This window comes from Amia ocellicauda, chromosome 17, assembly GCF_036373705.1.
Source record: "Amia ocellicauda isolate fAmiCal2 chromosome 17, fAmiCal2.hap1, whole genome shotgun sequence".
Taxonomy (NCBI): Eukaryota; Metazoa; Chordata; class Actinopteri; order Amiiformes; family Amiidae; genus Amia; species Amia ocellicauda.
In genome coordinates, this window is record NC_089866.1 from 20,111,778 (window position 1) to 20,127,779 (window position 16,002).

General features: G+C 40.5%; 1 protein-coding gene across 2 annotated transcripts in view; it reads right to left on the bottom strand.

Annotated features, from left to right (window-relative positions):
- kdm2bb (lysine (K)-specific demethylase 2Bb) overlaps window positions 1-16,002 on the bottom strand; it is a 65,513-nt gene that overhangs the window by 31,950 nt on the left and 17,561 nt on the right. For both annotated transcript variants that reach the window (XM_066689120.1, XM_066689119.1), the window contains exons 8-12: window positions 14,402-14,555; window positions 13,224-13,339; window positions 7,498-7,624; window positions 6,612-7,102; window positions 4,387-4,473 (exon numbers count right to left, since the gene is read on the bottom strand). In XM_066689120.1, coding sequence (XP_066545217.1) covers window positions 4,387-4,473; window positions 6,612-7,102; window positions 7,498-7,624; window positions 13,224-13,339; window positions 14,402-14,555 — 975 coding nt within the window. The remainder of the gene's footprint in view (window positions 1-4,386; window positions 4,474-6,611; window positions 7,103-7,497; window positions 7,625-13,223; window positions 13,340-14,401; window positions 14,556-16,002) is intronic.

Sequence of the window (16,002 nt, forward strand, 5' to 3'; positions counted from 1 at the left end):
TGCTATAGATACGTACACACACAAAACACATAAAGGGTCTTTTGGTTCAGCAGGCATTACCCTAGTTCAAATCCATAAGTAATAGTTACATAAACACTAAAGCTGTTTTTCTTCTAAAATATCATCTATCATAGTCAGCTTCTAACTTTCTGTCTTATATAAAAAGATAATTTAAAATCTCTCACTATTGTGAATATCTTCTGACCATCAAATGAGGAGTGTGGGGGGAGAGTGCTTTAAATTCAATTTGAAACAAATGCTCATTAGGAGCTACTCTGCTGTGTAGTGCAGAAGCCAGCCAGTATAACAACACTGTCAGCAGAATACAAGAATTTGTGGTTTATTTTTCATTTTTTGTCAGCATGTTATAATTTCGCTTTTAACTCTACTACTGCCAGAAACTTTTTTCTGTAATCATTTGGTTGTGTAGTTCTTGCATGCAGTGTCACCAAGGCTAGCAGAAAACACAAAACGCTGTACTTTAAGATTTCCCAACCTATGTGCTCTCCCTCTATGTGAAGCATATTAAGCGCACTTGGTGACTGCTTTCACACTTTACCTCCCTTCACCAGCCAGGGTCCAGGGAATGGGGGGGGGGGTACCAATACCAAGAGTCTCTGCTCGGATTCTGGGATTCTCAGATTTTTTTTTTTTTTTTTTTAAATAATGATAAAATAAATTCAGAGGGGAGAGCAATGTCCATTACATCACCCTCTCCGAGCTGTTTTACGAGCAAGGCTGTATGAATCAAAAAGTCAAAGCAATCATTATACTTTTCGTATGTAGGAAATGCATAAGGCACAGCAGATGGGTAATGCGAAGTCCTGTGATTTACATTGGGAGGTGTTCCGTCACCCCTGAAAAGCACAAAGGTTCTCGAACGAACCGCCAATAAGAATGAAAGCCAGTGGTTCAGCAGCCTGTAATTATCACCTCTGCAGCAGCCTCGTTATGGAGATGCACACGAATGATGCAAGCAGGTACTAGTTATGTGGCAGGACTGGTAGAGACAATTGTTATGGTTATGGTTTTCCACTCAACGAAACGGCCCAAAAGCGCAGCGTATGGAATTTGACACGGCGTCAGCCTGTGCTTTACATGCCTCCGACTCATCTGCCACAAACCAACACATAGAAAAGTTTTCTTATGCGATTCATATGATGACAGTAGTTTAACAAGTACAAGAATAAGGGTTTTCCTTTCCTGAGGATTTGTTTCCAACTATTACTTATTTGTATTAACAATATTTTACATAGCATCAACAGTTAGGAAGTGAAAATGCATCTTTGACACTATATTGACAGGGGGGACAATTTCACTGTGCATTAGAACAGTCATCTGAATGAACAAGACCATTGACCAAATCCATGGAAGTTAATATACAACACTTTAAACAACCCCAACAAAAATTGTCTGATGTGCAGAAATCTTCTAAATATCACCAAAACCTTCAGGATAGCTAACAGAGAATATATTTCCCCACCTGGGCAAAAACTGCCAAACATTGAAAATGATATACATGTAATTACTGCAATTTCTGTTTTTCATTAAATCTGTTTACCATAAGAAGCACACTTGTAAAATGTTGTTCGCAAACTACTTGTATACGTCTACAATTCTCTTGTTGTTGTTGTTCTTATTTATTGATTTATATTTACCAGAGATAGAACTGTTATCATTTCTAAGTGGTACGATATAAAATCTAATCATGTACAATTTACATAAAATCATATCCCACAGTACTTTAATTAAAATTACAGTATAGCAGGCAGGGGGGGCTCCTGCTGAGAGTGGTGCAGACATTTTGTGATATTATTTTTTGTATTATAATTATTATGATGAGGCTGTGGTTAATCCCTGTAATGCTAGTTCTAAACCATCACAGGGAGGTAATGATTGTTGTTTCTCCATATGTTTTTAAGTTTCCCCATCTTTATTTTACCCCCAATGTTACCTGTAAATATATCTAACCAAGTATGGACTGAACACATCATCAAGTACTTTAGATATGTACCCAATAGCATCTCTGACTTAAATTTCAGTGAGAAAATAAACCAATTTGAATAGTTGTCTTCTGCAGGGCAATGCTTTGTGAATGGTTTTTGGAAGCTGCGGGAGGGAATGGGTTAAATTGCCACTCAGTGGACAAAACGCTCATTTTCTCTGGTCATAAACTAAACCAGACGCAGGAATACTCTGCTTTGTATTTGATATTATCAGTATGAACATTCCATCCCTCAGGCTCAGAAACGACGCTGTACCAAACATTTGGCAAACGGATCCAAATTCCGTTGACCGATCTTCAGTTCTCAGAGATCGAAGACGACATTCCAAAATGTCAAAACACTGAAGACACTCAGCTCCTCCTTCCAGAATCCTGTACCAGTTGTGGACGAGAACCCGAAAGTTAGCCCTAAAACTGTACAACAGAAAACACAAGCAATCCACTCAAGAGAAGCACCATGATCACACCCGAGAATTATGCGGTGAACATGCCAAGACTTTTAATAACAACAATATTAAAACCAAACAAACCTGGCCCCATATGACCGGCCTTCTTTTCTAGCTTATACTTGCAAGTTGAGTGGCAGTAGACGCACCAAGCATTAAAACCCTTTTGGTGTGCTGTTTGAAGACACAGAATTATTTATGTCACTTCTGGAGCAGAAGTAACTGCCCATGAATCTGAATTACGATGCAAGCAGATCAGTACACAGTGAGCAATAGGTCTGCACAACACATACGTCAGTCACGGTTAGTAATAAATACTGAAAATTCACAGCTTGACCTATTTTACACCCGGTACTCATGCAGAACTCGACTGCTGCTGCTCATTTTCATTGTAAGCTTTGAGTTCCAACAACAGTCAATAATATATCCAATTCTTTACAGCTAAACTGTCTGGACTGAAATTTTGTATTATTCCCCATGTACTACAAAACTGTGAGTGAGTTTTAATATTGGGACCAATGTGGTACACTGACAAGGCCTACTACACATTGCACTATACTGAATGGACCATTGAAAAACATGTCACTGAAATATATGAAAACAAGAAAAAAAAAAAAAAGTGAACAACTAGAGAGAAATTAAGTTTGGTGGCTTAAAAACTACAGCTATGGTACTGAATATAAAATATAACATTAGCCATTCATTAGGCACTCCACAGCCTCCCAACCTTAAATTATGCTAATGTCTTTAACCTACACTCAAGGGAATGAAAAAAATAACATTGAGTCTCTGGTAATAAAGTGCTATAGTCCGCAGGTGTTTTTTATTGCAATTTTATTTTTGGTCTCCTTTTGGAATAACTTTCAATAACAAAAGCAGCAAATGACGGTTATAAAGAGCTTGGCCACATCTTCATAAATAGCAAATTCAATAACCAACTCCTCTGCAATAAAGATAAAGATAATCTAAAAACCACAATTTATAATCCTTTCTAAATCAAATGATTCCATCAAGAGGAAGGAGCCCCAGCACAGAAGAGTGCTATTCTCCACCCTCTCCATACATAAACACTCGAGCCATAGCTAGAACACTGCATACAAGTCAATAGCTTCCTTACTCCCCTGCGTTGGGAAAAGGCTTAATCACAAGTTATTAAGATGGAGAGCTACAACCAAGCATTATGAAATTACTTCAACAGCAACGCATCTCTCCAGAAGCCATTTACATTCTGAGCACTTCAATCTCCTTCCCATTACAAATTCAAATGACCACTGAGGAGGGGATGTACAGATGTGCTTCATTTTTCGTTTGTAAATCTTTTTATCATCGTACACGAGAGATCAAAGTCAACAGTCAGCTGGATGCACCCACAGAAACAGCAGTGTCTGAGGCCAAGGAATCATCTCGGAAATGGAGCCAAAGCCCCCTCCCCTGAATTGTATACCTAAAGTACGCAATTATTTTCCTGCCGTGAAAAACGGAGCAAAAGCCAAAGTAATGCAAGGAGCAAGTTGTTTTCTTGGTCACCTATCAGTGAGGCTCTCCGTACAATGAAGACTATACAGCTACTTGAGAATGATCCTCACCTTACATATCCTATTGAGCAGAAATTCCCCTTTCCCATCCCATGTGGGCCATTTCTAAAGAACTTTCAGGTCTTTCATATTCTTAGCGAAATGATCTATTCCTTAGACTGCGATATCCGCTATTACATAGAATTAAAGTTAATCTACAGCAAATTACCATATTCTCATTTAATTCTGGCTATAAGGAGGTCTTCATTGTGAAACTGGAAATCGGCCAACGTTTTCAGACACACTGTACGTGCCTGGACTTAAAAGTGGATAATATGTTTAAAATAAAGTAAAACACTATGTGGATACATCCAGGAATTCCAGCTTCTGCAAAGTTACTCGGGACAACCCTGTATCTTACCTTGACAGATTTCTTGGGCCAGCAAGCAACAGGCACTCCAGTAATGGCCAGTTTTGGGTCATCATCTGCATGTTCCTTTAGAACAACCTGTCAGAGCGCACGACATACGTTCATTAGTCAACACATTGAAAGACTGAGCTCTCATGCACAAGATGTACAGTGATCTGCAAGTTCTTGTATCACACAATGAAATCTAGCTGATCATTTTATGTAATACCTAGATAATCCCTATGGAAATCTGTGTTTTATGAATTACATTGTACATTACATTACATTGTATGGCAGTTCAGTAGGTACAGCCGCTCTGTCACATTGAGCCCGTGGCCTGGTTTCTCATTGACTGGAGAAGGAGGGGTTGTTCATTAAATCACTCTGCTTTGCAGCGTTATGCATTCTAGGAAATCTTAAAAAGCTACCTCTGAACCTTATCCCCAAGCTAATTGATGTATGACCTCTTGCTCACTGCTGTGAACACACTCCCCTAGAAAAACACAGAGCAACTGTTCGGTATTAATACCTTAGATTTACTGTAAAGCATTCCGCTGCAGCGCACGGTCTGCACGGTCCGCTACGCTCACACAGCACTATGAACCTCTTCTTACTTCACAGGCACTACAGCAGAGGTCTGCCATGTGTCAGAGCAAAGTCAGGCCGACCTGGCATTCACTTCAATGATTAACATAGAGCTATCTTTCACATTTCTAATAACCACAGAGTTGTGCACGCTCTGCTTAGTATTCTCAGGAACATAAGTAAGATCACATGGACTATACTTCTACCTCCCATGCTGTGCAACTAATGCAACAAAATTCAGTTGGAGACGGAAATAAGTGCCGGTAATAAATCATTTTATTCACTAGAATATTGTTTCCCAACCAGTTTGCCGTGGCATTTTTGAAAAGTCACACATGAGTAAAATATGATTGATTAAATAAAGCTAAATAAAGACCTGCACCAAATCAAACTTATAATCACACATTATAAACATCTGCCTTGTCTCAGTTTAATTGATTTATAGACCCAAAATTTAGAATATTTATTCTGAATTGTGATACTGTTACAAAAGCAAATTACAAGCTCTGGGTAGGATTAATCACCGAGCACTTAACTCAGCAGAAGAATCACTACCAAAGTAGTACAGCTTCTCCAGCCTTGTTTACTACAAATAACTGTTTTTGACTGAGGTTGTATCAGTACTTACATCTGCATTCCTTTATAAATGATGCTCCATATTTTAGAAGCTTGCCACCACCATGGTATACGTATTGCAAACAACATACAACAGAACTAGCCTACATCTTGCATCGACACAGCGAAGGGCTGGGCCTCATTAGTCAGTGTTAAAATCTAGATATCCTGTGGGACACTGATGCGGTTCTTTGTAATTAAAGTTATTATCAACAGGAGCCGGAATTATTCTAATGAGAAGAAGATTCCTTGTGTAAAATGTCATCTTCAGAAAAATAATCAAATTAATTCCCAGCAGGGCTACGCTGCTTTTTGCAATTTAGCCCCGTCTGTCCCCCACAGTTTACCTGTTTACCTGAAACCAACTCCTTACTTACTATAACAATTGTGCTAAACCATAATGCACAGGTTTATTATCCTCACGCCAGGAAACCCTGCACCACAAAGTTCACAACTTTGATTCAGATTAAATTAAACTGATGTCTAACCAGGGTTAATTTCATATTATGTGGAACTTAGAGAAAATTATATATAACTGCAAAAAAAGTCAGTAGTGAGTTTCATACTACGAGAGCATGACATCTCCAGGGGCCCGGTATACAAATTACACACGTCCTCTGTACACTGTTCTTTCTGAAGAACAATAGGCAGGTTACATCACAACAGATACCCGAGATCCCAATTAGCCGAGGCTGAACCACAGGCCATCTGCAGATGTTCAAGAGGAGGACAAAAAACAAGGGCTTACTAAAATAGGTGCCCTATGGCAGAGCAGCCAGAGATCAGATTTGCTGGGGAGTTAGGAGTATTCATTTTATATGTATATAATCACAAGTTTTCCTAGTAAAGAATCAGTTCATAAAACCAAACGCCTAACAAATATAACCTGAAATCACTAATTTATAGTCATGATCAATTCTAAATACACAGTATTTTTTTTTTTTTTTTGGAGCTATCGGTTTGTGTGTGAAATGTGAGGTTTCTGCACATTGGAGGCTGGTGAAGGCTGGGGGAGCAGTTAGTGAAAAGGCCCTGACCTTCATGTCCTCCAGCAAGGCCTGGGGGTCCTCAATGCCCTCTGGGACACATTTCTTATTCTCCGGGAGGGACTCCAGCTTCTCCACCAGAGCCTTCAGCCCTTTCAGCTCAAACTCCGTCAGGTGAGTCCACTTGTTGGAGGGTTCGGACACAGGCGAGCCAGAGGGGGTCTTGGGGTAGTCCAGTGGGGCGGCAGTGGACTTGGAGCTGTCGTCCGAGTCGTTGGATAGAGCGTGTTTGAGGTGGCGTGCGCTGGTGGCGGGGGCGGCAGCGGCGGCGGCAGCTCTCGGCCTCTTGTCCTTGGCCTCAGGGGCCGTGGCGGCGGCGGCGGCGGCGGCGGCGGGCGAGCAGGAGTCGTCCAGCGAGGAGCGGGCACCCTTCTCCGCACCCTCCCCGCGCTCCTCCTTCAGCTGCACCTCACTCGAGTCCTCATCCATGTCCAGTCGGGAATCGGAGGAGAAACTCTCTGTGCTCAGCTTTCTCTCCTCATCTGGGGACATGACACATTGTCAATTAAGTGTAAATAAAGTTAATGTGTCAATTGTATTTTCCCCTTTTTCAGTTGTTAAAATATACTTCTTATACATCAAACAGTAAAAGTACCATAACAGCTCCAAAAAAGATGGAGGATCAAGATCTTAATGCAAACTGTTTAATGGGTAAAAATCTCCCACTTTGGATAATGACCTCATTATCATAAGGCAATGAGTAAATGGTGGTCAAATGCACCGTTTAGCTTGTAATGAACTACTGGACTCATTCCTACTTGTATAATTACAAAAAAAAATGACCTTGTTTTATTACCTCTTAAACACAATTGAAGAAATGTTAAAGCGTGCCCCGAGGGGTGTCAATTCAACATGTCCATTATTAACATTAGCTTACCAATTAACATCGATTCCCTCTGGAACTCCTTGATCAGATGAGAGCGTTTAGTCAAGCAGTACACATATCTCTCCAAGACATACCAGCACATCTCATAGTAGAAAGGATAGCGGAATTTGGCATGAACCTAAAAACAAATGCAGTTGTCGTTACCAGCCACATCAAGTCACATCAAAAGTTCAACAGCAGTGCAATCATCTTTTCTATCCGTCTACTGAGCGAGCAATAGTAGTGGTCACATACAGATGGTAGGCCCACCCCCCTTCACTTTTGCCCTATTTTCTACAAGCTCAGACTCCTAGGGCTTGAGAGATGGGTTTCACGCACGGCATGCAGAAGTAGCAGAACAACAACAAAGACAATGAGAACAGTTTAATTATGTTCAATTAAGAGATTTAGCAATACCCTAATTGAAATTCCTAATACAGACGTCTTGAATTTATCAGAATTTGCAGGTTGTCTAAAGAGAAGCAGGAGCTTATGAAGACAAGATCATATAATACTTCTCAGGTTAGTTGACTGGTTGATTGCAAGATCATGAAGGATTTACATTAATTATTTAAATTAAGAAAAAAAAACATGTTTAAGTGTAATTAATGAGCTGGATAACGGCACACAATTTCTCTGAGACGCACATTACAAGTTGTAACCTAAGGGACTACAAATCAGGACTGCAAACACCTTTCATCACAACCCCTCTGGGAATGTTATCTGACTGCATGCGCCAATTTAAAACACATTATGTATACCGGCTTCAAACAGAAAGAATTTCTGTATAAAACAGCTCTTTCCACTAATATATATACATATTCCAGTTCTGTGTACTGTTATAAAAATAGAAGACCCAAAACCACAACTTTGAGTAAAGTTAGAAGCTGGTATGTGGGGAATTTATTTGTGGGTTTGTAGTTGCTTTTGGTGGAACAGCAGGATTTCAATAAAAGGCATTTCAGTTTGTGCAACTAGATCCATTTTCTGTCAGTGAGTAATCAAAATCTATGGCATGCATGGTAATACAGTCAGTTTCAGTAAGCTTACTAGAGCAACTGCATATGCAACATTAGCATTATGCTAATACAATGATGTCACAATTATCTAGTTGGTTTGTATATATTAGGACATACTGCCAAGATAATACTGCATTAATATATTTACAAGAACACTAGCTTTTGATGTTTAACAGGAATACACTAATTATGCATGACTATGAGAAATTGGGCTTCTAATTGGGCTGGGAAAAAAATAAAAAAGTACACTTTCTTGAAGCTAATTTTTAACACAAACTTCACATCTTCACATCTACCTGTTGTAGCATTTTAAGGATCTTAACGCATAACACAGACTAGAGTCAACAGGGACTAACACAGTGATGCATTACAATACAAGTTTACGGAAAATGAGATTGCGTTAGAATCAAAGGAACTCAAATTCCCTCTGTCAGTCATCGACCAAACCCCGCCCCCCACCCCACCCACCCCCGAGAGCACTGCAGGAAACAATATTGGCAAAAACAGGACTTACAAACAGGATTCCGACTTCACCCTCTCTCCTTCAAAAAGGTTTTCAGTCACATGCCTGGGAATATTAAAGACAATAAACCTCAACATGTTTGAAATCTTAAGGTGGTGCACCCACACATATTACTTGTGTATACGTGTGTATGCAGAAGTCATTGTATTGCAAAGAGGCATTTGTGCATACAGTGCTCCCATTTGATGTAATAATTTGCCTTCAAATTTGAGTTCCTCCATTTTCCGCTCGTGCCAGTGATTGCATTTTCAGCCATTTTCTCTCTCTTTCTTTTCTGAATAATCTCCTGCACATTAAAACAAACAAAAAAAGTCTTCCCAATAGGCTTGAAGGCACAACAAACAGAGTGCAGAATCAGAGGGGAAAATTCAAAATAATGAAAAGTGAATAGTTATAATCCAAGATCACTCCTGGCACTAAAGTTTGAAAGTAAAAGGTGCCCCGTCCCCTCACCGATCTCCACACCCGACCCGACCCCTCACCTCCCCACACGCACAGCACCTCAGTACTGCCTTACATTAGCTTCATCTTCTCTAGTCACTTCTCTCCTGGACTGTCTTAGCGCTGAAACCCTCAGACGAGATCACAAAACCTACAGGAAATGATTACTTTCAGCTTGTTGTACAGAGGCCTTCAAAAATAATTAGCAGACCTCGGCTTACAGTAAGACTCCTTTCCGTGGGCAGAAGATTAAGGAAAATCAATACATTAAGTTAAGTCTTTTCATGAAGCAGTGTCTGTGGTCACAATGCATTAATAGTATTATGCAGCTCTTGTAAATAGAACATTTTTGGTTTGGGAATTGCATAGAGAGCATTCAGTTTTCCCGAAGTGTGATACACATCATGACCATTTTAACACCTGTCAAACACGAATAGGACGATTTTTTTCAAAAGCGGCTACAAAGTATAAATTAGCTACAGGCTTTACGAAAGTAAATTGTAAGAGTAACTGTAACATTGTAGAGTTCAGTTTAGTGAAAAAAGAATACATGATTTTAATTTTAAATACAGAATTTTGCACAAGGTAATCCAAATGGTCTGTGTGCACTGTTGGAAGTCAGACTTAAAAGATGCATGTGAGGATACCCATCAAGGAGAGACTGACTGAAACGACTTTAGAATAAACCAAAAACAAGCGGCACTTGTGCAGCAATACAACAACAAACAAAAACACGTGTTTGCATCAAACAACAGAAAGAGAATTAGGCAGCAGCAAAGTAACAGTTAACAGTTAATATCTGTTGCAACGAATAAAGTTTTCATGGTTTCATCTGGACGGTGTTACAACAACCTTCTGGATTGAACTTCACACTCTTTATAGTTTAAACTTCACTCACTTTCTCACTATAGGGCAGCAGTGGAGTAGTGGTTTGGGCTCTTCTTGTTGTACCCTTGAGGCAGGTACTTTACCTTGATTGCTCCAGTAAAAAACCCAGTTGTATAAATGGGTAATTGTCTGTACAAATATTTTAACAATTGGACAAGAATTGTAACCTGGATAAGAGTGTCTGCTAAGAAATATATTATTATTGACTCCCTTTAATATCTCGTGACTGGAACCCACGCATCCTTCAATATACGCTCAGTCTTACATATTCTCTTGAAATAGAATATCAATTAAAGACTTGTTTGCAGTCTTGGAGTTGCTATGATGTGAAGTGAAAGCACACAAGTAAATATTAAACTCTCCAGAAATCTGGTGCCATTAATTTCAATATATGAGCAAGACACTGATTAATTAATATTTCTGGCAACAGGTGCAGATCAGTTCAGCCAGCAACGTGTCGTATCATATGCAGACCAAGGAAGGGGCCTGTCATTAAAGTAGGCAATTTCGGCTGCTATAACAAAACAAAAGCTATAAAGATTTTCTTTAGCTGTAAATGTAAATCACAAGGGAAATGATTTTCCTCCAAACAAGCATTTACACCTCATTAAATAGAAAAAGGCACAATTTTACAGCAACAAAAAAAAATGCTTTCATATTGTTGTTTTGCCAAAGGAGGCTACGGTACACACTGGCTGTGGAGATGATAGATTAAAACAAAATAATTTGTTTTCCAGCAAAACAGACAGCAAATTATTGTATCTTGGGCAAGTAGAAAGGCAAGAGGAGAGGTTCTCCATTTAATCACAGACAGAGTTACTATTCTCAGATTGATTTTTCTTCGCTGGAAACTGCCAGCAGTGGCAAATAAGCACATCAATTCTTTGGGACTACGGAAGACTACTGGACATACCGACACGATATTGCAAAAACACAGATTTCATTGTAGCCGTCGGTGCCAAAAGAAGAATATACGTTTTGTTAGTTCTGCTTAATTTAATACCACGTGAAAGTAAAATAAAATTACTGGTTTTGATTTTGTGGGTGCATTTCTCGCCCCTCACAGGTTAAGCACCTCCAAACTATACTAAAATTCCAGCCATCCAGCCAACAGCCATGCAATGTATTATACCAGTGTTACTGCTCATCGTTCATCTACAGTGGAAACATTTTGCTCTGCTTCAGTGGGTTTAGATAATTGACCTGCATTTCTTACATCTTCACTGCCCCTATCAAAACCAGCTCCTGACACAATTAGGAGCTTCCTACACAGCTGTGTACCTTTACAGACAGTTTACATGAGGCTGTAATAATGGTTAGTAATTACTGACTAATTTGCAATCGGGCTAAAAAACAAGATGCATCTTTCAAAGGCTTTTTCCCTCTTCTGCATTTGAGGAAATACACCAACTGCCTATCCCTGACCACTCTAACAGCATTGGCAGTGAGGCAAAACCACCTATTTACTAGCAAAGGGAACACAAAACCACTCTCAAATACAATGTGGAAAACTACAGAGGACAGCTCTACAATCTGTAAGTGACCACTTTCACTCAGTTTTTACTTATTTACTTTTAAAGAGACACACGCTAAGCACGATTTCATTTTGGGGGTGTGGTATCTCCTCTGCAGTTGGGCCTCAGCTCCTTCAATAGTTTTAGTGCGGGTGATGATGAGCATCCCAACTTACCTGGAGTCTAGTCCAGCAACCCTGTGAGCGTATGAAGACAATTGGACTGTACAGATAGAAGGATAAGTGTGCTTTCTTGGAGTTGGATATCTACACCCATAACTACCCCGAGTTCCTTACTATGTATATTCAAAGCGGATTCCACAAATCTCTGAGAGAGACTGGGACGTATAGAAATCTTGCACTTTTTCTCATTTTCAGGTTCATAGTATTTGAATGTAAACCCAGAGAGAAGGGCCAGTCTTCCACAGTTTCTTCTCCTTCAGCCTCCATCATTAAGACAGAAGATATGTGGATTTACTGTCACGGTATTGATTACGGAGTATTGCTCAGCTCTTACTCTCAATACATCGTGAGTAAAGGCCGCACGTGAATTTACTGCTTATCTGGCTGAAGTGAATAACTGATGCAGGTTTAAACTGCAGTATTCAAATCAAGATTGCAGGATTTTATTGGTATATTTAAAACTATGTATTTGAAGGACGGATAGAAGAAATACATAACAAAAAGCTAAATAAAATGTTTGGGGTAAAATTATTATTATTTATCAGAGTTCCTTCAAAAGAAATGTGGTAATTTGGCAGGTGACCTTCCTGTATGCAAATGTAAAAAAAAAATGACTTACCCTGTGAGTGCTGATCTTCTTCTGATCTTATTTTACCCACATTTACACCCATACACATACTGTACATACAGTGGGTTCAATATAAAGAGCATAAATGCCTGGACACATACCTCGGTTATGTAAATACATGCTGAACATGACATCTATCATTTGTTTGACGTATTTTCAAGCAGACGTTAAAGGAATGTAGTACATGTGAGCTAGTGTTTTTTTCTTGGCGTTTTTTTATTTTTTATTTTTTTTATTCATCAAGTATGTGCTCTACTGCTAGGCTAATCAACATGCCCCCCACCCCGTCCTATTAATTCCTCCACATAATGGTCAATTAAATAATTATGGACCAGTTTGCAGCAGAGTCCTGCAAGGCAATCAATTGCAAAGAGTACAATGTCATAACCTGGCATAACCTTGAATGCGAACAAATGCATCCCTAACAAATTAATGAGCACTTAGGTATGTGCTGTGCTGCAGGAGCAGAAAACTTGTATTGTCTGTAAATTAAAAAAATTAAAAACAAAAGAAAAGAAAAAGAAGGCAGGGAATTTGACCTACCTTTGTTCGGTTTTCAATCTCATAGATGGTCAGCTGCATGGGGATGTTAAAGCTATGCAGAATGTTGCCACCAAATACCAGTGCGTCTTCGGGGGTGTAGACTGCATGGATCCATCCTGAAACCAGAGCAGAGTGTAAATGCTTGCATTCTGGCGGCATCCTTTCAAATCTAGCATGACAAGAGACCAAATCAGTCTGCAAAACAGCCTTCACCACCTAGGCGGCCATTAATCTCCCACATGACCAGGCTTGACTATTTTATGTCACAAAATTACAAAGCCATTATCTTGCGTCCTTAAGTTTTGTGTACAACTGGATGCCATAACGGGGAGGTGATGTGATGATAAAGGCTGTGATTTTTGGTCACATGCTGAAATGGGATGGAGAGACCCTATTCTGAGCTTTTTTCCAGCTCTGCATGGTGTTTACCTGGAGGAGCACACAAACAAAATGTTCAAATCAAATCAATATAATTTGTAGAAAGCTCCGACAGTCTGATAAAGACCATAAATTATATTGTATTCAGTGAATTCTGTGACCTTGAGTTGACACATTTCGCTCTGTCCCGAGATAATATGTCCCTATCTTGTATAAACTCAGAGACAGAAAAGAGATATCAGAGCAACTCTTTTTGCAATCGTATAAATCCACCGGCCACGAAGCAGAGATATGCAAACATGGTGGCAAACAAAAACAAAATGTGCCCGAGTTATCTAATTATCCCAATTAACACGGGGCCCACTATTGCTCTGCATACTGTTTCCCCCCTCCTCTGTGTCAGGCGGTGGCAAGCCAGCCTCATTAGACCTCCTGCGTGGGAGTTACAGATTTACCGTGGGGCATTCAACACAAGGAGAGCGGCAGAGATATCGTAAGCGAGTCACCACCATGGCTAGAGAGAGAATTTCTCACAGTGAGGAGAAAAGATGGCTGCTGGTGTCAAACCGAGGCACGGTGCGGAGCGTTCCAGCTGCTATCAGCACTGCAGACAGGCACTCACTTAGAAGGGATGTGAATTACTGTGAATTGACCTGCTCAAGGCAATACTGACTGACAGGATCCAAAGTCCCAGTGACAGATAGCGCTCAAGCAACCAAGATGCGGCCTGATCCCAGCATTAACCCACCAGCCTGGCGGGACTGTTGGTCGTGGTGAGCAGACCCTGCTCAGCCGCTCACCTGAGGGGATGAAGAAGGTGTAGCCTTGTTTCAGTTCCACCCTCTGACACCCTTCCACTCGGTCTCCCAGAAACACATCACTCTGCTTGCCCGACAACACCCACTCCTCATACAGGACCAGATTCGGAGGCGTCGGGGGGATGAGCCAGAATACCTGCACAAAACACAAGGAGGCTTCAATACGCTCGTACTAGAACGACAACACTGCGTTAAAACCATTTCTCGCGTTCTCTAGTGAGCTCAGCTTGCCCAGATCCACTCTGCAATGTCCTTAGGCCCTCTGCTGCCGATTCAGCTTGACCTTTGGTAAACCATATAATAGAAACATATTCCAGCCCTGCATTATAGCACTGCGTTCACAGTTTATGCTGATGCAGCAGCTACTGCTTCAGAAATATTCATACAGAGCACACATTTATTTATATCCCTTTCCACTACCAAGATATTAACCCCGCTGATCTCTGAGGAAGAAGCAAGGTTAAACAAAGCTATAATACTTCGCTCCAGCAGCCCATTGCTCACGGCTGGCAAGGCAGATGGGGACTGAGTGAAAGACCAACACAATTGGTCAAGGTTCTTCGTGGCTGGAGTTAACAAATTAGCTTGTTGGCAGGTACTTGTATAGCTTGTAACATTGTCAAATATTGTATGTTTACACACTTTTGACAGAGCAAAACAATTTTATCCACGCATGTGCTTGGTATAAACCTTTCACATTAGGAAGAGAATACTTTCTCTTAATTGAACTGATGCTAGGAAGCCACCGTAGTGGACCATTGGGATCAAGGTGAGGGGGAGGGAAGGTATTGTGAAAGAAGTTCTTGGGTTGCCATAGAAATGACTCTTTCAACCAGTTAGGTGCTGAAGTCCAAAAATCATTGGATTAAATGGAAGGGCTGTGATTAATCCGTTGACTAGGATTCCTTGACTTGGTGTGTGACCCCTGGCAGCTTGCAGAGTCCTGTTCGTGTCACACCTGATGCTAGCAGCGGAGTCAGCCACTGTGGTAGGCAGCATTTTATCATACATTACAGTACATTAACTGTTCTGGATTATGTTAGCTTGAGAATAATTTACATTTTAAGCAAACTATCTGTAAAGGCAATTTTCCTTCCAGCCATTCTAAATGCCACAGTCAAAGTAGCAGTAATTTCACTCTGGCCTAAATCAACTCCCACCCCCCACTTGTGTGCACTATGCCAGCTCTTGGCAGAAAATGGCATTCACAACAAAGATGACTGAAGGCCACAGACACCCTCAAGGGAAGACGAATATTCTACTCTAATACCAACACACAGAACAGCCTATGGCAATAATCACTGTTCTCATTAGCACAAACAATGTTTTGAAATGGTGGCCAAGTACAACCAAACGGCAGAACCTTCTGTTTAGGACCGGAAATCCGCACTCCGGTACAAGATTGCCTTGGCCCTCTGGATCTAGACATGCCTTCACAAACACTGCATCACTAAGGTACGACTCTGCTGTAGCTGGGGACTGGCAGGCAGTGTACATTGTTACATAATCGTCTGGCAAGGGGTCCATTTCTTTGTTGATTCACAGCTGGCTCTCATCTGCTGGTTGTGAAGGTTAGTGTGAGA